Source organism: Aspergillus sclerotioniger (genome assembly GCF_003184525.1).
Source record: "Aspergillus sclerotioniger CBS 115572 chromosome Unknown BO94scaffold_34, whole genome shotgun sequence".
NCBI classification, from domain to species: domain Eukaryota; kingdom Fungi; phylum Ascomycota; class Eurotiomycetes; order Eurotiales; family Aspergillaceae; genus Aspergillus; species Aspergillus sclerotioniger.
The window spans coordinates 210,121-232,086 of record NW_020291024.1 but is presented as its reverse complement, the minus strand read 5'-3'; the positions used below and the strand labels follow the sequence as shown (position 1 = coordinate 232,086).

At 51.4% G+C, this 21,966-nt stretch overlaps 8 protein-coding genes across 8 annotated transcripts; 2 read left to right on the top strand and 6 right to left on the bottom strand.

The window, feature by feature from the left end:
- Window positions 1-362: 362 nt before the first annotated feature.
- BO94DRAFT_475995 (putative TRAF-like signal transducer) lies at window positions 363-1,755 on the bottom strand (the record flags this gene model as incomplete). Its single annotated transcript, XM_025608588.1, has 2 exons — window positions 363-1,109; window positions 1,219-1,755. 2 exons carry the CDS (start codon window positions 1,753-1,755, stop codon window positions 363-365), a joined length of 1,284 nt encoding a protein of 427 aa, XP_025463161.1.
- A 644-nt stretch (window positions 1,756-2,399) lies between these two features.
- Window positions 2,400-3,179, top strand: BO94DRAFT_476016 (syntaxin family protein; the record flags this gene model as incomplete). Its single annotated transcript, XM_025608590.1, has 1 exon — window positions 2,400-3,179. The coding sequence occupies one exon, from the start codon at window positions 2,400-2,402 to the stop codon at window positions 3,177-3,179; it is 780 nt and encodes a 259-aa protein (XP_025463160.1).
- A 232-nt stretch (window positions 3,180-3,411) lies between these two features.
- BO94DRAFT_539330 (uncharacterized protein) lies at window positions 3,412-4,418 on the bottom strand. The gene is made up of 4 exons (XM_025612685.1): window positions 4,330-4,418; window positions 3,986-4,163; window positions 3,772-3,884; window positions 3,412-3,680 (listed from the first exon to the last, which is right to left on the bottom strand). The coding sequence occupies exons 2-4, from the start codon at window positions 4,116-4,118 to the stop codon at window positions 3,570-3,572; spliced, it is 357 nt and encodes a 118-aa protein (XP_025463159.1). The 5' UTR covers window positions 4,119-4,163; window positions 4,330-4,418; the 3' UTR covers window positions 3,412-3,569.
- Window positions 4,419-6,317: 1,899 nt separating this feature from the next.
- On the bottom strand, window positions 6,318-7,365 carry BO94DRAFT_525768 (DUF4452 domain-containing protein; the record flags this gene model as incomplete). Its single annotated transcript, XM_025610322.1, has 2 exons — window positions 6,736-7,365; window positions 6,318-6,632 (listed from the first exon to the last, which is right to left on the bottom strand). The coding sequence occupies exons 1-2, from the start codon at window positions 7,030-7,032 to the stop codon at window positions 6,318-6,320; spliced, it is 612 nt and encodes a 203-aa protein (XP_025463158.1). The 5' UTR covers window positions 7,033-7,365.
- Window positions 7,366-11,471: 4,106 nt separating this feature from the next.
- On the bottom strand, window positions 11,472-13,067 carry ssn8 (cyclin-dependent protein serine/threonine kinase regulator SSN8). The gene is made up of 3 exons (XM_025612684.1): window positions 12,604-13,067; window positions 12,338-12,547; window positions 11,472-12,283 (listed from the first exon to the last, which is right to left on the bottom strand). Exons 1-3 carry the CDS (start codon window positions 12,761-12,763, stop codon window positions 11,748-11,750), a joined length of 906 nt encoding a protein of 301 aa, XP_025463157.1. The 5' UTR covers window positions 12,764-13,067; the 3' UTR covers window positions 11,472-11,747.
- Window positions 13,068-13,229: 162 nt separating this feature from the next.
- Window positions 13,230-15,660, top strand: BO94DRAFT_569180 (calcium-binding mitochondrial carrier protein; the record flags this gene model as incomplete). Its single annotated transcript, XM_025614726.1, has 8 exons — window positions 13,230-13,598; window positions 13,663-13,743; window positions 13,833-14,040; window positions 14,106-14,725; window positions 14,773-14,834; window positions 14,891-14,994; window positions 15,049-15,081; window positions 15,141-15,660. Exons 1-8 carry the CDS (start codon window positions 13,469-13,471, stop codon window positions 15,658-15,660), a joined length of 1,758 nt encoding a protein of 585 aa, XP_025463156.1. The 5' UTR covers window positions 13,230-13,468.
- Window positions 15,661-16,341: 681 nt separating this feature from the next.
- Window positions 16,342-17,626, bottom strand: BO94DRAFT_550201 (glutathione S-transferase family protein; the record flags this gene model as incomplete). The annotated part of the gene is made up of 5 exons (XM_025613483.1): window positions 16,342-16,917; window positions 16,987-17,165; window positions 17,243-17,329; window positions 17,387-17,555; window positions 17,621-17,626. The coding sequence occupies 5 exons, from the start codon at window positions 17,624-17,626 to the stop codon at window positions 16,342-16,344; spliced, it is 1,017 nt and encodes a 338-aa protein (XP_025463155.1).
- A 381-nt stretch (window positions 17,627-18,007) lies between these two features.
- Window positions 18,008-21,809, bottom strand: ubaA (E1 ubiquitin-activating protein ubaA). The gene is made up of 5 exons (XM_025610321.1): window positions 21,453-21,809; window positions 21,298-21,386; window positions 21,142-21,227; window positions 18,305-21,089; window positions 18,008-18,248 (listed from the first exon to the last, which is right to left on the bottom strand). The coding sequence occupies exons 1-5, from the start codon at window positions 21,456-21,458 to the stop codon at window positions 18,113-18,115; spliced, it is 3,102 nt and encodes a 1,033-aa protein (XP_025463154.1). The 5' UTR covers window positions 21,459-21,809; the 3' UTR covers window positions 18,008-18,112.
- Window positions 21,810-21,966: the final 157 nt, after the last annotated feature.

Here is a 21,966-nt window from a genome sequence, read left to right as displayed (position 1 = left end):
ACATTCGAGATTTGAGGCAATAATAGTATGTACATCCATGGGATAGAGGACTGCGGGAATATATCTATGTGGGAGGGACAATGCAGAAACCAGAAAACCACAGAACAGAATAAAACAGAAAGGTACCACACCATGCTGATCTGTATCTGGAAACAGAACAGAGTATGAACCAACTCGGTAGGAAAATAAGGGATATCATATCACGTCATATCGCAAACACGAAGCCGCCAACGCACCGATTGGTCTAACCCCTAGGGGTATTGGGTACAGCTAAGCAGACAGACAGCAAAGAGAGAAAATGGAAACACGATTACCGTGTCATACCTATTCTAATGACCACGCACCAAAGATCGCGCTGTCGATCATAGTTTGGTACCTTCTCGTCCGCTGTCGCTGAGTCGTCGGGGACGAAGAAAGGCTGTGGATGGACCAGCGGCGCTACTGGGCCCCGATGCAGATGCAGGATTACCGTTGCCGGTGTTGGCGTTGCCGGGACGCGCACCTGCTCGCTGGCTCTGTTGCAGACGCGGGTTCAGGAGCCATTGCACCTGCATGCGAATGCTGCCGACGGCTGCGTTGGTGTGCGCCATGTCTTCCTTCAATCGGAGACATTCGTTCATCAGTGCCATGCTGGCACGAGCGTCTAGATCGGTGATGGCGTGGGACAGCTGCCCGACTTCCTCGCGGAGAGATTCGTGGAGGGAAAGCAAGTAGTTCGTGGTAGCTGCGGTGTAGAGATTGGAGCTGTCAATCTGGGATTGGTTGCTTGATGATTCTCGACGAGGAGGGTCGGAGTTAGCCGGAGAAGATTCCGGCTCGGCTAGAGCACGAGATGACTGCACTAATGTCGATCGGATGTTGGCAATTCCGTCCTCGAAGATCTCGTTGCGCTGTTGGAGATGACGAATGGTGAGTTCGAGGGAGTCAAGTCGTGCATTCTGCGCCTCGAAGTACGGGCCCATGGCTATCAGCGGACAAGTCTGCTCGTGCGTCGCCAGGTCTGCGCGCTTGACTTTGACAGGGCAGCCATATTTCGATGCGGTGCAAGCATGGACAACCTGAGGACAGGCATCGATGTGTTCTCTCAGTGCTTTACGGAGGACACTGGTCTGGCAGTCGGGACAAGTCGTTTTGAGACTCGGACATAGTTCCTTGACATGTTCCTATAGAAATGGATATGATTAGCAATGCCCCGTGACTTTGACGCGATAGACGTACCTCGTAGTCCTGTTCCATGATATACTCATGGCAGCGCAGGCATCGATGAGGCTCGTGCAGACACCGACCTTCAGGACCGAGGTTCTTCTTTCGGGTCTTCTTGCTGCACGAGCCGTCCGGGCATTTCATGAGTCTGTAACCGCAGTACTTGTCGACGTGCAACTGAACGTGGCCCCTGGGTATGATCTCCTGGCAGCCCTCATCCCGACAAGGACACCGCACCCTGATATCATCGCACATATTGAGCAGCAGGCGGGGCACGTTGAGATAAACACCCCTCGTGGGAGTCCGACAGGTGGGACAGGTGAAGTCATCTCGACTGGCGGCAAAGGCCGTGATGGCAGAGTTCAGACATTTCTGACAGAACACATGATCGCACTGAAGGCGTACCGGGCGAACAAATGGGCAGTGGCAGATGGGGCACATGAGATGGTCATCGTAGCTGGAGACGGTCTCGAGAGAACGCAAGTCGACGACTTCGTCGCGGTCGCAGTTCGCCTCCATAGCGCGCAATTCGTCGAGGGTGATGCTGGTCATCCTTCCAGCCCCTTCCCCCCACAGGAAGGGTCCAGCTTATATTGTCAAGCCACCGGATCCCCCGCCGATCGAGGTCGCCCTGCACAGGGGGAGATATGAAGGGACCGAGTGTCCAGATGCCACAGGGGTGAGCCGATGAAACAATAGCACAAAGCGAACCCCCATGAAAGTTACACTGGGGTGGAGATGGGCGCCGGAATGCAGTTGAGAGTCAGGGAGGCGAGGACAGGAGGCGGACGTGAGGAAGGCGAGGCCATTGCGGGGGAATGAAATGGATGGATGGGATGGCGATGTTGAATGGGACGATGCGGCGGAAAGCGGAAGGAAGATCGGCCCAGAACGAGATCCAGTTCCTGATTCCTGATTCTGGACTTTCCTGTCGTCCCTCCATCCATCCACTAGGTATCTATCCCTCCATCGTTCTCGTCAGTCCCTGCATCTTCCCTGTCATCTGCACGCCTGCAGGCCTGCCTGTCCACTGCCAACAGCCGTGGATCCGACATCTCCGCATTGCCTCGACCATTCACGCGCTAAGAGAGCCTCGCCCAACTCCTCATTTCCCTGTTCCAACCCATCACATACCACGCTCTGTCTCTCTCTCTCTATCCTGCCCATATCCAACCGCCATCTCATCCTCTTCCGCCATGCCAAACCCTTCGCAACTCCTCCTCCTTGCCGACCACATCAAACTCTCCCTGCTCGAACGGCAACGAGCCATCTCCCTCGACCTCGAACCCAACAGCCAAGATGGCGAGATCTCACGCTCCCTCGACTCCTTAAAAGAGGGCATCGATGGCGTGGAAGCAGAATGCGCCCGACTCGAAGAATCCAACGACGGCAGCGCCGCCGATATGAGAGACCAGCTCGGCCACCTACACTCCCAATACCGAGACCTGTCATCCCAATTCCACGGCCTGGATGCTGCAGCAGACGATCCCGTCGAGTTCACCAACATCCAGAAATCCTCGCCGGACTTGAAACAGCCCGTCCCGCAGCACCCATCTTCTAAATCCGTCCGGTTCATGGATTCCGCAGCCGAAGAGGACGATCTCAACCGTCGCAACTTGTTCCAGCCGTACCGCGACTCGCCCTCCCCACAGGGCGTGGATACCTCCGACATGTCCAACCAGCAGGTCTACGACCATCATGAACAAATCATGCGCGACCAAGATGAGCACCTCGACCGACTGGGCGAGTCGATTGGCCGACAGCACCAGCTCAGTATCCAAATTGGGGACGAACTCGAGGGCCATGTTGCGTTGTTGGATGATATGGATGGTCATGTGGATAGACATCAGGGTCGGTTAGACAATGCGAGACGGCGACTGGATCGAGTCCGACGAAGTGCGGGCGATAACTGGAGTATGATGACAATCATTGGATTGATCATCATCTTGGTCATTTTGATCGTCCTTTTGAAATGAGTGTGCCTGGACCTCATAGGTATACGATCTTCTTGCTTATTATGATTATGGGATGATCCTGGAGGCGTTACATTTGTGGATTGGAGTTGTCAATTGGGGATGGATTATGGGCGTTACTGTTATAATGGGTTTTACTTGCACACACTCACACTCACACTTGGGATAACCATCCAAGGCATCTGTTTCCAATACACTACTACCCATATACTATCAATCCCTTATTTCCTTATTATACCATTCCTTACATTGGCAGAGTCAAATATCATCTCAATCTCATGCTTTTACCCAACAACAATAACAATACAAGAAACAAACAAAGATATAGCACATAATATTCCTCAAGATATAATCCACATCAACCCAACAATCCACCATAACCTATTTATTTACTCATTGAGTCTTATTAACCGGTCCATCCCGATTCGGCAACCCCTTCGTCCTCTCCTGCATAGCCCCGAAACTCTTATCGTCACTGTCCACTTCTCCGCGATCGGCCTTGACCTGTCCAGAATCTCCATTAGCATCTATCCATCCATTCATTCATTCCCTCCCCTAACAGGGTAACAGGATAAAAGGATGATGAAAACCATACCGACGCCTCACTATCACTCGCGATTTCCTGCTTCCACTTCGCCTTTCCCTCCTTGGTACTTCTCAATTGGTCGTGTTTCTCGGCTTCGTAGATGGAGGCTAGGTCTTCGCGGTCTGCCGGGGGGTTTATCTAGTTAGATTGATACAGAGAGAGGGATTTGGGTAAAGGTTTGGAGTAAAGGGAAGGATGGGGGGGGGGGGATGGATGTACGTACTGTGGTCTGATTCCTTCAGGCCTCGGCGGGGAATACTGGTGTGGAGGGATGCGTAGATGGTGGTTGGGCGGGTGAGGGCGAAGGTGCTGGGACGGAGAGTGGTGGTGGTGCGGATGGAAGGGAGGAAGGACATTTTGCTCGTTTTGTTTGTTTCTTTGTGTGTGTATGTCTTTTGGGGCTGGGTTGGTGGTGTTAGTTATCTAGATAGATGGATGGATGGTAGGTAGGTTGATGGATGGATGGATGGTGGAGGGAGAGGGAAGTGATGATGTAGGTGTATATATGTCTTCCCACCACCCATAAGAACAATAATGCAAAGAAGATGGATGGATAGATGTACTTACACTTCTCGTTATTCCAAGGATATAGGATAGGTAAGTAGGCAAGATCTAACAGCGTAGTATATCAATCCCAATAAATAGCCAAGTAGATAGATAGATGGTAGGTAGTAAGTAGTATAATAACCAAGATCAGAGAAGCTAGATAGATAAATGAGTGGCGGCCTTATGTACTTAACTCTCCCCAATTACAATTCCATGGAATCCGTTCCACCTCGGGTAATTCAGTTCAAGTGTCTGGCAATTACTCAATCACCTACCTACCTACTATGGGAGGGATGAGACCGGGCTGGTAGCATCGGTGACGTCATGGATGCTCATGCATGTGGATGCAGTCTCCCATCATCATCATCATCATTCCCCTACGTAGTTTGATGGAGGTGGCTAATCGATCATGAATTGTTTCATTACGCGAGGATTGCTTTTGGGATTGATTGCTTCGAATTTGTAAGATAGATGTGGTGATTATCTTCGATATACTGTAGAGAGTGTGATGGTGGTAGGCGTGGTGATGGTAAAGACAGGTCTGCCATGTTTGAGACCGCCAATCAAGGATATGACATCACAGACTGGGTTACACAAGGTTGCCAGATAAGTAGGTAGGGGAATCGCATCGTGTAGATCTTCATTAATTTCTTTACTACTGAACGGTTTGCATGGGACATCTTCAATGCACGATGAATGAATGGTGCAGTTGACTCTTTACGGTTGCAGAACTATTAATATATTCATTGTCTGCATTCAGCCTTATCCACGGCAATGCTGTCAACCACTCAACCATCCGCTGTTGGGGCAGCAACCGCTTATCGCCCCCGTCATCAACACCCCATGAGGTCATGGCAGTCATCTAATCCATTTACACTTACTCAATACTCAATACTCAATACTCAATACTCAATAATCAATAATCAATATCAGACAATCCATGCTAAATTCACAGCTATGTATAGGTATTACCCGCATAGTGCAGCAGCGTATAGACAAAAGAGATCTGCCAAGAGACGGAATACCAGAAGCGAACAGAACCAGAAGATCATACAGCATCACACTCTCCGGGAGTCCCCAGGAATCGAAGAACATGAGAGAAGAACATCCGAACGAATCAACGCGGAGGCGAACAGAAGCGAATTAGGTCGTCATCAGACAACGGCCCTCGCGGAATCCCGCGAGTGACCCCAGCAGAACTCCTCATCCAATCCATGGATTTTCACAGCGCGTCACCAATCCCACCCAGCCCATGTACATGAATAAAAATCACAGGTTTTCCAAAAAAAAAAGAGATAAAAAACATATGCGAAGTATAGGTCGAAACCAGCCAAACATCCCGAACAACTCGACAAAGCCCAATCAATGCAGACGTATATCGTTTCCGCCTTTCTAAATCCCTGAAAAGCATGAGCAAATAACCCATCCCACCCAAAATGTGACAAAACACCAAGCCGAAATATGTGGAGAAACCGCCAGACCAATCTGGCGTCGCCGCCGTGGGCAACCAAAAAAAGCAACAAGCAACTCCGGACCATAGATGCGCGCCTCAATGGCACATCGCCGCGCTTTCTATACATCATCGCGGCCAAAACTCGAGGTCAAAGCACGTAGTTTTCCCTAACCGAAAGATAAAAACAAGGTATCGTTGATGATGGAATGCAAAAATCGAATCGCAGGCGCCGTCGCTCGCAGGAAGCCGAAAGCATCAGTCTAGGTATAAAGTGCTCGAAGTCGTCATCGGAGGAAGGTGTATATACAGAGAAACACTGGTGTATCCTGGCTGTTTTTTTTTTGCGCTCGTCAAAGCCAAAAGGAGGCGAGGAGAATTTCAGTAGGATCGTTAGAATGCGATGGCCGTGTCGAACAAAAGCAAAACAAAGCAGTAAAAGATTATGACCCGCGGTTAGGGTGCCCGATGATGCAGAAGTCGGACGAAGTGGTGAAACATGCTATGGGCCTAAGAGGCCCCTCGCCGAATGGAACGGCGACTTGCCAGATCGCGGTCCTCACCACCGACGCTGGGCATTCTGCATCGAGGCAGGGGAGATCGAAGTAGGCGGGCTCGTCAAGGTCATGCCGGTGTTGGGGTTGACAATCGGGATCACCTTGCGGGTGCGAACTGCGGACGGTTGCTGGAAGTTCACGTGATTAAGATTACCGTTAACCCCTGAATGAACATAGGAGTTGCTCGAAGCAGGAGATAGCGAGATAGAGGGCGTGACCTGCTGGACAGGCTGGATCTGATGCTGCAGAGGAGACGTATCAGGAGATCCGCTGGAGAGAGATGAGCGATCCGAAGAGGTCGAGTGAATGGAATGCAGCTGTAGAAATAGGGGTTAATCGAATATTCCATGAAGTTGGGGTCGGCATCAAGACAATCGCAGTCCAGTGGAGAGAATTCCGGGCCAGGATCTATAAACATACATCGTCCTCTGTCAGGAGACCGGGGCAGAACTCCAGGTCGTCATCCAGATCGAAAGACCGCCCAGCTTCGAAGCGGGCACGGAAAGCGGTCACGGCTGGGGCCTCTGCGAGCTCCCTCATACTCTTCACTCCTCGAAACTGGCGCTGAGCATTCTGAGCAGCCATCTTAGGTCCTCGACGGGAACGGCCCCCATGGTGGTTGTTCGAGGTCGTCATGTGAGCGGCAGCGCCATGGTGAGGGTGGTGCTGGTGCTGGTGCTGTTGCTGTTGCTGATGACTGTAGAAGAAGGTCGACATTGTGGCTCGGAGGGACAGATGATAGCACCGACGAGGCAAGAGAGGTTATATCGTGTAGAAGCAGCCAAGGAGGAATTCAAAGGCGGAAGTAAACAAGGACCAGCGCTCAGATATACCGACAGTATGGACTCCGAACGGACTAGACAAAGAAAAGCGACAGGGTATGTAGGTGGAAGAATGACAAGTGGTCGGAGGAATGTAACGTTGAGTTTAGAAACAAGAGCAGAAGGGAAGAAGATTGATAGTATAAAGATTGGGATGGGAGTGAATGTAAGAGAGGAAAGTAGGCAAGTACTAGATCGGGGGGGGAGGATGGTGGCGGGCGAATTTGCGATTAGTGTTGTGGGATGGGGAATCATCGACGGATGGCGGGACAAGAGTTGAAAAGAAGACCGGGAGCGAGAAAAGAGTCGCAGCGCCCGGAGCGGACGGAGGCGACAGAGCAAGAGGGGCTGCAGTGGTTAATTCCACTGGGGCTGAGCGCCGAAAAGTGCAGTCGGTGGAGATCCGCAAGGGAAGGGCGGTACTCCCCCCCCCTCGTCGTCCGTACGGTCACGTACGCGCCCTTCCACCGGTGTCATCCACTCCCTCGTTGGTATCCGTGGTATCGTCAGTAAGTCTGTAACCTCCAGGCCCAGATGTTCCCGCGCTAACTTGGTCACGCACCAGTTTTAGGGCAGTTGAAGGACCAACCAGAACCCTGTCAACGGATATCCAGTGGCAAGACAATGCCCCGACCACCAATCACCAATCGTAGTGAACGGCTCTTGGTGGGCTCATGGCAGCCACCGTCAATCTACTCCAATCAGATGCAGATATCGGCGGCTCTAATCGGCTATTAAGTGGACTAAAGTGACGTCGAAAGGAAGCAGTCTAGGCCGCTTCAGGCATAGAGCGACGCACCACTTCCTCGACGCCTAATATCTGGATGTCCTCGATCCAACCTTGAGGAGTGCAAGCGGCTGTCGGATGAAGACCGGGTCTCAGCCTGGACCTTAAGGCTGTATTACCGTCCGGAACAAAAAGGCAAGGTAGGTATTACGGATGATGGTACGATGATGCCGGTGCTTGTTGTCTGATGCAGACTGCCGTCGACAACTGCCCGTCCGGGGCAGTGGATCTACATAACGATGAGGTGTGAATCGGTGAATAATCTCGCCGATTAGCGGTGGCATGGGGTGATGACGAGGGCGATGGCAAAGAGATCGTGGCAATGCTTTGTCTAGCCAGGATGCGGTTTCATGGTCACCCGGAGGATCCTCCACCGTACCCGTACTAAGTACCTTGTCTGTACTCCGTACCTCGTCAGGTATCGAATGAATCCATCCATTCATTATTCGTGTTCAGATTTCAGAAGGGGGAAAGGGTAGGATGTGGCTCCCGCTTCCGAAGACAGGCATGCGCTGGCAAGCAGGCAAATGGCAAATGCTCACTACGACAGCTGCGGGTAATGATTTGCAAAAATGTGGTGAGCCCCACCGACTAGATACCCTGATTCGTTGTTGTTATTCTCGGTACCTTTCCCTTGAACCGTGCCACTTGGTCTCGGGGCACTCCTATTTTTCTGAGGCGTGGTAGTATTTATCTTCTAAGTTCTAACTTCTAGGGAGTTGCTCCTAATTATCTAGCTGGCGGGCCCCAACCATTGAACTGGAAAGTTGACCATTGACTAATGAGATTAATAATGGGCTGCTCCTGCCATGCCACCCTTCGACGGCTTCGACCAGTATTCCATAACAGAAATTAATCCTCCACTTGATAATCTGGATCTTCTCCATCCGGGCGGATAGTCAGCTGATACTATTGTCAGTAGTACTAACGTCCCAAATAAGAATCGTCTAATATATTACGGAATAGTAATAGTAAACAAATAAACATGGCAACCCCCCGCCCTTCCCTCCCAATCCAGACGAGCGGGTTTGTTTACATTGCCATTCATCGCAAAAAGTCGACCAGGGACGGACGGAGAACGCCGTGCAAAGCATCGGGATCTCAAACCAGGCTTGGCTGCTGTCCGTTGAATGTTGTTGATCTGCTCTCCTATATTCCTGTCCACATGGGGCAAGCGCTACGACCACTGCATGATCCTGCACCTCCCTCCATGCAGTAAACGTTCATAATAATAGTAAGTAGTACGGAGTACCTAGGTAGCACTGAGCAGACTAGTACGTAGTCCGATCTGCTGTCACGGCTCATGAGGGGGGGTTCTCCTTTCCCACTGACCGCAGAACAACTCTCCCCGGCGCCTGGGCCTTGAGTCCACGCTAAACCCAGGGGCTGAAACGACGTGTCAGTGGTCGAGGGTAGCGTAAATGCAGGATGGGGATGCACCTCCTAGTGAGAAGTGGGAAGACCGGCAGGACTGATGGCGGCTACTGGAACAGCCATAGCAGCAGACATAATATATTATGGATCGTGGAATGCATGTTAACAGGGTCACAGCTCCTCCAAGCCTGCAGACTACTGCAGGATGCAGTCCCGAGAGTAGGATACGTACCCTGGAGCAACCCGGGATGGAATGGGGGCGGCTTTTTGTCTGCACAAGCGATTGGGCATCACTAGTCAGTATTCATTGGTGCCAGAGAGGTCCTCAGTCCTCAAATCTCACGCACTCTCTGCCGCGTGCATAAGGCGCTGGACCCCATGAGCCATGAGCCATGAGCCATGAATTCTGGCTCAACTCGGCAAGATAATGCTCCTCCTGGCTCCTGCTAAGATCTGACCACCTCACCGCCTCTTCGGTAGATGGGAAGCGACTGACGGGTCTGGAGTTGCCCCTCCGGGGACAGGAACCTTGTTGTATGATCTTCATCTCATGATAGGTACATTGCAATGCCTAAGGCAGGGGTAGTTGGAATCCGGTATAGTTGGTTCCTCATGCTTTTTGGGGGGGTGATTCTCATCAAGTTTTGCGGGTGATACCAAGGCATTCATCCCTGTCGTATGTATCGTATCCTTCGTATGAAAAAGGTATTCATCTTACCAGGTTTTCATACAAAACCCTGCGGGCTATCGGCGCCTAGTTCGACGGGAGGAATGTCTTGCATCGTTGTGAAGACTCTAGGTAGATAGGTGGTACCTAGCCCCCCCCCCAGTTGGCTTGGGGTATACGGACCGAGAAACATGGGTGAATGGTGGGGGAAGGCGTGAAGCAGGATCAGCTGCACTCCAGACGCCATTTCCGGAATATATGTTTATCTATGGACAGGACAGTGTTATTCGATGAGACATTTCAGATTGTCTCAGCTTCAAGCCCGGAGCACAGAGGGGTCTACCTACTTCCTTCTCCTGCATACGTACCCCGAAGCAAGGGATATGAAACACGATCTACTTTCCTGGTTTGATCAACGGTCTCAGGAAGCGCCCAGTTTGCATGGGAGATGTCCAATCGACGACATCATGCTCTTGAGTAACTTTCGATCGCTGAGAATTGTCCGCAATACGCATGTAGGTAGGCGCTTCCCAAAGTATAGAGAGAGGGCATGGCTGGAGTGGTACGGAAGTCCTTGTGCTACTCTTGCAAACGGGATGGTTATGCTCTTGCTCCTTAGGCGCCCAGCAGTAAACTCAATTAAAGTGGCTTCCAGTCAAGGAGCCAAGTAGGATGGTTTAAAATTGAAAACCCTTCTTCTTTCAACGATTTGCTTGAGTGGTAGAAACCTTGAAGGTTACATTACATTCACTTCGCACCCACACCAAAACAGTCAACCCTCACCAGATACCTACTTACAACAAACACAAGTCAAAGTAGTCCACCTCCAAATAAACACAAACACAAACACAAACACAAACATAGATATACTTTTGGTATTAAGTTACTGTAGATCATTTGTATCCCTTGTCCGCCCATTATGCACATTCTGACTCAAATTAAATGAGTCAAATGACATTCATCCCCTGGATCCGTTGCCTCCCTGTTGAACCTACATGCCAGAATGCACTTTCTCCACGCATTCCAGAAACTTCTTCTAGATACGTACATGCATGCATACAAAGGAAGCTAATACCAACAGGCATGTATTTACAGGGTTTAGATAGACTAAGGTCGGGCACACATGGCTACTGACTCGTTATGACAGTTTGGTCTCCTGAAAGTGGAGGGCCGTATAAACTCTTCACAGCCACCATAATCTCTGGAGCTATGACTAAACCTTATCTGGGAAATTTGATTCCACTAAGCTTACTCCTGTAGTGATTGAGCTTGTTGCTCTGTGTTACGTGTATCTTGCATTCCTGAGGTAATCGGAGGATTCGGTTTGCATGCATGTATGGCTATGTAGATAGGTCGGGGATATGTTTGTCTATGTGTTAATTGACGGGTATGTACGGAGTAGTTGAGCTACCTATGCGAGTAAGATGTAGGTACTCTGTAGCTTATCAGATATTTGTGGCTTACGGGTGGGATTGGTTGCCTATCAAGGATGAGGGCCGCGGAGTACGTAGCCGACCAAGGCAACCGCCAATGTGTTGCTTAAGATTGAGCTGGAATGACGGATGTTTGTTTCCCTGGTGATTTGCTTTGTTCGCTTATCTGGGAATCTCTTATACCCTTTCCCCTGTGCCATCCATCTGCTTATAATGCAACCCTGTTAAATCATCTGGAACCAGCTAAAACCGAAATATCAAACCGAATCTCGCTCGCAGACATGCTTCCGTAAAACTAAACCCTTTGAACGCCGCTTGAAACCCTATGTAAATGCATGGACCGGGTATGTTCATTTGTCCAGATTCTTGCTCTTGACCATTCGACCAAGAAGCTCTTTACAGTGCTTTTCGCTGTACTGTTCCCAAACCTCGTACAGCGACACCAGCTCTTGTGTACACTCAATGACGGCTTTGATGTCCACCTCGCTCTCAGCGAGCCATGCTGTGAGCTTTTGGATTCGGGGAGGCGGCCCGTTGCCGTTCTTATCTCCCAATGCTGCAAGGATGTTCATGCCTCCGTCGCGCATTGCGCTGGCCAGCGGTGCCGCTGATCCGTGGAAACTCGTCTGGCTTGGCTTGAAAACCACCGCAAGGATAATTGCCATAACGGCAATGACGTGAGGCGGATATAGCAGCGGCAAGTCGGTGAGATAGTGATCGTTGATCACAGACCACGCAAGAGCAACTTCATCGGAAGTAAGTGATAGATCTGGTTGAAGCTCGGATAAAGTCCGATATGGGTGGTGAACAATGAGCTGGGAGTTCATCTCCGAGATCAAGGAGAACTCGCACTCTCCGAGTTTCGACACATCAGGGGCAATAAACTCTGCCATCAGGTCAGCGGGAAGTGCATGGCTGCCTCGAGATCGGTGATCCATACCTGGCCAGAGACCTCTGGCTTCTCCCACGACAAAGCGAATGTGCTGGGGGCATTCCTCCATTTTACAGGCAAGATAGAAGGCCGTGGTAACAACCAGATACGGGTTTGTGTGTCTTATTTCGTTTTTGGTGTAGAATCGCTTGACATAGACCTGGGCTGTTGCCAGTGCTTGCTGTCTAGTCGACATCCTCTTGCCCAGCTTTATGAGTTCTGTTGGAATGGTGAGCTCGAACGCCCACTGCAAGGTCAAGGCGCTGATATCTTACGTTGACTGAAATAGATATTCAGCAACCTCTGATCCGGCAAAGGAAATTGGGTGTGGGCGACCTTGTCCCTTTCTCTAAAGCTGTCCCGGATCTCTGCTAGCTTCTCTCGCGAGAAGAGCCAGTGTCGACGTTGCGTCGACGCCCAGTAATTAGCAGCCATTGCTGGAGTCTAGTGGGAAGGGAAATAGTCGCGTAGGGTTAATCTAAGATGGCAGAGGTCGAAACGGTCACCATGGTGTCTCCTTAGGCGGAGAGGTGCTGGATGGTGGATGTACAGGGTGTTTGGCCGGTTGGAATTAGGGCATGCGGGGAGGGAGAGGGAGTAGTATAGGTATCTGACCCACTCTCTCACGAGAGAGCCGATGACTGAATCAGAAGAATGGGTGAACTCTGAATAGAAGAGCCCAAGTCAAGGCACGGTGGCACACATACCCTGGCATCGGGGGTGAAGAGGAAGGATGTTGTGCAGGGTCGGAAGTGCGAGGCCGAAGGAGCCGAACTCGAGGCAAGGCGAAGGCGGCAAGTGAAAGCCTGCCCAAAGCAGTCTAGCCGGGCAATGGAAAGCAACCGGGCCGGGGTCTAGTTTTCTTCCGGTTCATGTCGTAACGGAAGCAAATCATCGCGCCTGGATTTCTCACGGCTAACTATCGGCTCTTCCCCCCCTCTCCCTCCAGCTGACCCTACAATGTTCTCCGGTTTAACACGAGCTTTATAACTCCTCTGCATAGCTCCGTGAATTTCGATGCCCAAACTATCCGCCCAGCTTCAGCTTCTGCCCTGTCGCAACAGGGATTCCTTCAAATCCTGTGACCCCTCCTTAAAAAAATAATGACGCAGCTGTGATAAGAATCTCTTGAAACCGAACATGGACACTGGCGAGTCGAAAAAAGACCGGGACCAGAGAGTTGCCCAACTCTGGCAGCGCCTGGACACCAAGGAAGAAGGCCATCTTGACTTCAATGGTCTGAAAAAGGGTCTGAAAAAGATTGATCATCGTAAGTAACTTCCGTGACCGGATCCCGTGCGGCTGAGTGCAGATGACCAACGATCTTGATACAGCCCTGAAGAATGCGGACCCCATGCTGCGTGAGATCATCAAGGCAGTTGACACCAACGGTGATGGCTATATCGACTATCCTGGTAAGCTCACGCGCTCCACACCATAGCTTCACTGCTGCTGAGAGTGCCCGGCTCGACGCCGGTCTTTTTCCCAACCTAATGTTCACTAGAATTTCGGGCTTTTGTGGACCATACCGAAATCGGTCTATGGCAGTTGTTCGAGAGTATCGACCGCAATCACAACGGCGAGATCGATAAGAACGAGCTCAAGAGCGCTTTCTCAAAATCCGGGGTAACCGTCTCCAACGCCAGGTTGGAACAATTCTTTGCGGAGGTCGACAGCAATAAAGATGGGGTCATCTCCTATGCGGAGTGGAGGTATGTGCTAGAGCAGTCAGCTGCATATGTCCGGGGCTCCCAACTGATCATCTGCTGGAATCCAGGGATTTCCTTCTGTTCCTGCCCGCCTATTCGCCTTCCAACCTCCGCTCTGTCCTGTCATACTACACGGCCACGGGAAATCTAAACCCGGAAGGAGATGTCCACATCAATGATCTGCAGGGTTTAGGTACAGACCACTCGTTTCTTAAACGTTCTATCCTGGCCTTACAGACCATCCTGCCCAACGTCTTCCCAGTGCACGTTTTGACAAACCTGATTCCCTCAGCTTACGCGGAAGCCACCGGCGTAGCCAAGCTTGGAGTCGTGTTTGAGGATGATTCTGTGCCCTTGAATGGTGACCTGGAATTGGAGTGGTTGCCCATACCCAGGACTGTCGCCATGTGGATGACCTTGCGATATTATGAACAGAAGTTGACCGAAAATACTCCTCAATTAGGTTACTTCCTTGCGGGCGGTATCGCAGGCGCCGTTTCAAGGACAGCCACTGCCCCTCTGGACCGGCTCAAAGTCTACCTCATTGCTCAGACCGGCGTCAAGACATCAGCTGTCCGTGCGGCGAAGGATGGGGCCCCTTTGCGCGCAGCGGGGAAGGCTTCGAAAACCCTGGTCGAGGCCGTGAAAGATCTCTGGCGTGCAGGAGGTATTCGGAGTTTGTTTGCAGGTAAGCCTCGACACTCGGCCGGGATGGTGCATTTCTGACAAATGAAGGAAACGGGTTGAATGTCTTGAAGGTCATGCCCGAGTCTGCCATCAAATTTGGTGCCTATGAGGTGAGATACTTGACTGTGAACTGAACCTGCTTGCCAAACTGACTGACGTGCGACAGTCTGCGAAACGCGCTTTTGCTCGCCTCGAGGGCCATGGTGACACGAAACGACTCATGCCTGTGTCCCAGTTTCTATCTGGGGGCTGCGGTGGCATGGTCGCCCAGTATGTTGAACCACTACCCCTCCAATCCAATTACCCGATCTGACGCATAGACAGGTGCTTTGTCTACCCATTGGATACCTTGAAGTTGTAAGTTCAATTCTGCATCATAATACTCGCGTGTTTCGTGGAACTCACGTTGCTGCTAGCCGTATGCAGTGCGACACGGTCGAAGGTGGACTGAAGGGGAATCGACTCATTGCCGCCACCTTCAAAAAGGTGTGGAACAAACACGGCCTCCTTGGCTTTTTCCGCGGTCTGCCCCTCGGTCTTGTCGGCATGTTTCCTTACGCCGCCCTCGATCTGTCTACGTTCGAATATATGAAACGAGCGTTGATAGCCCGAAAAGCCCGTCTGCAGAATTGCCATGAGGATGACGTCCCTCTAAACAACTTCACCACCGGGGCGATCGGTGCTATGAGTGGAGGCTTTGGTGCTTCGGTCGTCTATCCATTGAACGTTCTTCGTACCAGAATGCAAGCCCAAGGCACCATCCTGCACCCTGCAACCTACAACGGGATTGGGGACGTTGCGCGCAAAACGATCCAGACGGAAGGATTCCGGGGCTTCTACAAAGGACTCACACCGAATCTCCTCAAGGTCGCACCCGCAGTGTCTATCAGCTACGTTGTCTACGAAAACGCCAAGCGGACACTAGGATTAAAATAAACAGCCGCGACGAGGCAACGGCCGAAGCTCTGCGCGCTGTTTGAACCAAATTCTGCCATATTTGCACCAAAGCTGGGAAGAGAAGCCGTTGTTTCGCCATATTCTCTCGCATTTCTTTCTACTTACCTCTATTTTTAGACATTTCGTTCGAGATACCCATAAAGCCAGTGACCCCACGGGCCACACCATTGTCTCTTTCTAGGTGGTAGTGTGGATCGAACCTTCGGTCTCACACCACTCTCCAATAGAGCATCGCCCTCCCTTTTTTTTTTCTTGCTGCGCCTTTCCTGCCCAACACTTCAACTCGTCTCCTTCATCACTGGTACCCCGAGAACCACCAGTCGACTGATTGAGAGTCACATGTCCGACTTTTCTTAGCATATGAAGGGCGTCATCGTGCGGCAAAGCATACCATGGAGTTTCATCTTTGCGTCTCTTGCTTCTCTGTATAATGAAATTCTCGAGGTGTCGCCGGGGTGGACCTTTTTCCTTTGCTTTTCTTCTTTCCTAATGTATGTAGGGGTTATACCCCACACAGCACTCATGGCGGTGATAAATGGATATAGATATACATATTGAAACATTGCTGAGATGAAATGAAATTTGCTTATTTGCACAAGCCAGCCAGCCAGCCAGCCAGTCACCCATCCGCTTAATCTAATTCAATATCCTAATCGCTCATCAAACACCAACAACGGCCCTAACCTCCTCCCCCTTGGGCAACACATCCGGCACCGGCCCAACAGGGGTAATCCCAAACTGATTAATCTGCTTATGACTCTTCGTATAATGCTTCTTGATATGTTCAAAGTTAGTCGTCTCCTTGAACGCCGGCACATCCCAATACAACCCCCTCATCCAGCGATGAATAGCCGGATACCCGGACCGAATATCCCGAATATTACACTTAAAGTGCTGCACATACACGGGATCAAACCGGATCATAGTCGTGAACAATCGGATATCAATCTCCGTGATCTCAGACCCGAAGTAATAGGGTCCCTTGGAGGCGGTCTCTGCAAGATGGGCTTCGATTCTGTCCAATGAGGAGAAAAGCGTCGTTACGGCTTTCTCGTATGCTTCTTGCGTAGTGGCGAACCCGGACTTGTACACACCGTTGTTGACGTCGTTGTAGGTCCAGTCATTGGTGGCGTCGATGGAGGAGCGGAGGGAGGGAGGGAATAGGTCCAGGTTCTTGTAGGGGGTGGGGAGGAGGTCGTCGAATTCGTAGTAGAGCATGCGGATGATTTCGGAGCTCTGCGGTGGGAGTGGTTAGTGGGTGGGTGGTTGTCTGGGGGAAGGGGATGGGATGGGGATGGGGCTTACCTCGTTGCTTACGATGCGGTTGGTCTTCTTATCGATGAGAACGGGGACGGTGAAGCGGCCGGTGTAGTCCGGGTCGTTGGAGAAGTAGAGATCGCGTAGGTGAGTGAAGTCGGAGTGGAGGGGGTCGGTGGTGACGTTTTCGGAGGGTTGTTGCTCTTCTGTGGTTGCGAAGCGCCAGCCTGGGGGGTTATTGTGTAAGCTTTCGTTTTTCAATTTTTTGGGGTTGATTGCTCGGGATTGGATGGGAGGAGCGAACCTTTTTCGCCTAGGTGCCAGTGCACGGATGTGAAGGAGATGATGTCTTCGAGACCTTTGAGTTGGCGGGTGATAAGGGTTCGGTGGGCTGTGGGAGTATGGTATTAGTATATGTGGATGTAGTCAGGATGAAGCGAAAACGCACCCCAAGGACAGGCGTATGAGACGTAGAGGTGATAGCGGCCCTTCTCAGGAGGGAATTCAGCGCCGGGTTCCCTGGAGATCCAATTGCGAAAGACCGATACTTGGCGCTTGAATTCGCCTGACTTGTCGTCGGGGTTGACCCAATCGGTGATCTTGCTGGTGTTGCCGGTCTATACGAGAGTGGGGGGTTAGCTTGAAAGGAATGGCAGTGGAAAGGGTAAGGTGTATAGCCTACCGCCATGGTGCGCTTTGGAGAGAATATGGGTGATGCGGGGAGGATGGAGCTTCTGTAGGGGATTGAACGTGGGAGGGACGCAATGGTTCTGGGCTGCAAGAGATATTGCGAGACCGGTCGGATTCGACGGAGAGCTGGAAACATGAGTGACTAAGGGCAATGGAAAGGAAGGGCACTGGCTTGTTCTTATACAAAAAGTCGAGGCGGGCGATACGAGGCGGGAGCCAATGACGTGGGCGTTGGCTGGCTTACGGATGCGTTGATAACGGCTTGGTTATCGCCCCGCTGACAAACCCCTTGCTCAGCATCGCTCATCACCGCCCGCTGCAACGCAGTCAACCCTAGAAAAGAGAAGAAAAGAGAAGAACAATCATCTATGTAAGATTTGAAAAAAAGAACACTGAGTTATGGCATTGCTTCTAAGGCGTGACTAAACAAATCCAATTATAGATCATGGGCCTTTACTTGGATCGGAAGCTTGCGGATTATCTTCTACTGCAGCTTCACCATCACATACGGAATCTCAACATCCTCCTCCGTCTGATCCTCTGCAGTAACCTCAAAGATGATGTTCTTCTGGTGGCTGGGAACCGGCTTCTTGCTGATGTGTTCCACCAACTTGCTCATCCTATATCATGAGAGATTAGCACTGCACTCGCCGCGGGGGGTTGCCAGGGTACTTACTTCATAGGAAGGCGGTCCTTGACCTTGGACGGCGGGTAGAAGCTGGCATACAGGAGGCTGACACCAGAGCTGACCATGCTGATCTCCAAGCCCAGGTCCGAGAAATGCTTGAGGAAGTCTTGGAGGGGGATATCATCAACCTCAAAGCGGTCCCAGATCTGGTCGATCGTCACCTCACCCTCCTTACCCATGTACTTGCCCTTGGGACTAGCGATGGGCTCACTAAAGCCAAGGAAGGGAAGTGCGAGGTTCACAAAGCCGTTCTTGTACTGCTCAATGTCGTCCTTGCCGTCAATAATCTTGAACAGCTCCAGGGCGACCAACCCAGTAACCAACGCCGTAGTGGTGGCAATGGCCGGGATGATCTTGCCTGCAATAAACTTGGTCTTGTGGCGGTCAGCCTGGGGAATGTCGTAGTTGTCGGCACGGAGATTGCTGGCGGCCGTGATGAAGTCGATGTGGTGGTTTGTGTCATCATCCTTCTCAAATTCAACAGGACTTAAACGGAACCCAGCCAGATCTTTGGGAGATGGAAGCGACTCCACGAGGCGCTGGATCGCTTGACCATCATCAAAGGAAGAACTGCTAGCTTGAGCGTTCGGATCAGGATCGTTCTCGTTGGCCTGGATCTTGACACCCGACTTAGGAGTGAACTCAGGAATAATCATATTGTCAACGACCTTCCTGTAATAGCCCTTGTCGGCGCCAGGGCTCTTAATTCCATAGTTGAAAGCATGAAGGTTAGCACCAGCAATGATGAACGAAAGGTGAGTGGGGTTCGAGCTGTCGAATTTCAGAGGTGTAGGCGCACGCTTAGGTCCAGACCAGAAAAGCTGGCCAGAGGAGGTCTTGGAGTCTCGCGGGAAGTTGTAAAGGAGTTGCTGGATGGCATTGTTGTACTGGGCCTCAAACTGCTGACGAGCCCAAACGACACAGTCATCGAAAGTAAGAGGCTTGTCAGTCACCAGGAAGTCACGCAGATGCTCCAGAGTCTGCTTCTCGTTGCCAGCCTGCTTGAGTGTCTGCTCAATGTAATTGGGCTGGGAAAGGTACATGTTGACAGCCTCCGGGGGACCGACGAAGTACGTCTGGAAGAGATCTCTGGCCCAGGCGATAGTATGCTCGATCCGGTTGGGGAAACTCTTCAAAGTGCACATAGGGAAAGTCTTCTCGGGCGGGTCCTGGGAGCTCGAGTATGATTCAGTGATGCGGGGAAGAACAACCTGAGTGTTGCCCTTAGTGCCGAGAGTTCCACTCTCCAGCAAGGGCTTCCTGAAGAAGACACAACGGCGATCAACGTAGGTTCTTGCGTCTACGTTGTCGAGGGCGTTCGTAACTCCGTCCAAGCCTTGCCAGAAATCCTCGTTGAAGACATGCTCGGTGTCAGGTCCGACACGGTCCCGGAGCGTGACAATCTTGCCCTTCAATTCTGGGTTCATTGCCTCCACAGCTGCGGAAGCGCATTCACTTTTGAGTTTGCCAACGTCCCTGCTACGGAACAGGAACTGTCTGTTAAGATTACTTTTCTCAATTTGGTCCATATCGGTCACGATGATTTTCCCCTTAGGACCAGTTCCCAGACCCATCATGGCCCAGTTCTTCAGGGTCTCGCATCCAATAGCGCCGGACCCAACGAGGAACTGCGTGATGTTGGCGATCTTGTCCTGGAACTCCTTGCCGAAGACTGCAATCTGGCCATCATAGCGGGATCCGAGAGGCTTACAAGCTTCCTCGGAACGAGTGATGGAGGTAGGAAGGGACTCCAAGGAGTCAAAGTACAGCCACTGCTGTACAGGGTTGAATTTGCCGGAGACCGCCTTCAGAACTTCCTGCGCCGCAATGCCACCGAATAAGGCGGCCAAGGGATTCAGATCACCGCGGGCTTGGTAGCTCAGTTCCCTGAGGAGTTTCTCGTCCAACTCTACTTTGTCTTCTAGGGTCGAAGCTAGCTCATTCGCAATCTTAAACACTTCTTGGGCATCACTATCATTGTGAGGGCGAGGGAGGTCACCGCCATGGGCCTCTGCAAACTTGTGGAGTGCCTGGACACCAATATGCAACTGCGCTGGCCGATCAAATTTTGCAAAGTCCGAGATTATGAATTCGGGCTTCCTGATTTGTTCGTTGAGGGGAGCGAAATCCATGAACTTGGGCATCTTGACCTGCGAAAAGATACCGCCACTGTCGTACGTTCCAAGACCAGACACATCTCCGATAGAGAACGTGTATGGACCCTTGACGGTAATCTTGCGAGGAGCGCAGCCATTAAGGCCCTCCATGCCTTTCACCTCAGAGAAAGTCACAAAATCACCGTCTTCTAGCCCGTGTCGGGTCTCATCTAGGGCCGAAACCAAGCCACTTTCGTCGATAGCCGCCACAATTCCACTGACAGCCTCCTCACCTGTAGCATCACCAACAGTAAAGTTCTTTCCGAAGTCGTTGAAAAGGTATCCGAAAAGACCGAAGGTATCCGTGATGGTGAGGTAAATACCATTTTTGTGGCAAAAGTCGGCGATCGCAAGCTGCTCCTTCAGAGGAGTCAAAGTGAGCACAACAGCCTGATAGCGCTTCAACTCTTCAAGATTATCCGCGAGGTTGCTGCCCTCGTGAACCGTGACGGGCACGTAGGAGTTCAACTCGGCCACTCTTGGGGCTGTCACTTCGGCGCGCGGCTTGCCGACATCTTGAGGCTGGAGGAAAAACTGGGAGGAAAGATCGGAGATGGCGACAGGAGCAGGATCGTACAACGTGAGGGACTTGACACCGGCAAGAGCAATGTTCTTGGCTGGAAACAATCAGTAAGCATGTGGCGCCTCGGCGCAGGAAGTTGTACCCACCGATTTCGACACCCAGACCCTTCAATCCTACAACGAGCACGTTGGAAGAGCCCATACGCTTCATAGCTTCATGTCCGAGAACATACCTAGGTAAGGCATAACCAGTCAGTATCAACGTTGTGTATGGAGGTAGAGATTTGTAGATGAAACACTTACAGTTGCCGGCTGTACAGCGACTCGTCAATCTCCCCGTGCTTGATCGCCTCCACAGTTTCCTGTGGATTATCCACTTGCATCATGGCGTCCTAGACATGGTTAGCAGTCGAAAGCTTGCCATATATAATGCAAATTTATCTGACGAGGAGACATACAGTCATGATCTTCTTCTCCGGCGGAGCTTTGTGGTCAGCAGACGCTCTTCGCTTTCCCAGCTTCGCAGCGTCACGAACGGGAATTTCCGTAGGAATTGTGAAAGCTTGTGGACGAAAGCCTTGCCGCTGAGAGCAAGACTTTCTGGCAGTATACTCCTGATGCAGGCTCAGGGAGGAGGGGTAGGAGCGGTGAGGTACGCGGAGGCGGCCGGAGGTAGTTGAGGTGATGGAAGACACAGACAGGCGATACTCTATAGCAAGAGCAGAGCTTTTTAAGCAACCAAAGACAAGCAAAAGTAGAGCAAACCAACGATAGAAAAGGCGTGAGAGAGGCGGGGCAGAGGGAAGAAAGATCACTAAATGAAGGATGTTGTTGCGAGCTCACTCGGCGGCGACGTAAGAGGGGACAAGCTGTCGAGCGCTGACTCAGCAAAATCAACGATGGCTATTGGCTGGAACCCCGCGGACACGAACAGCAGCGAAACGGCAATCACCGAACGAGATCAACAAGCGG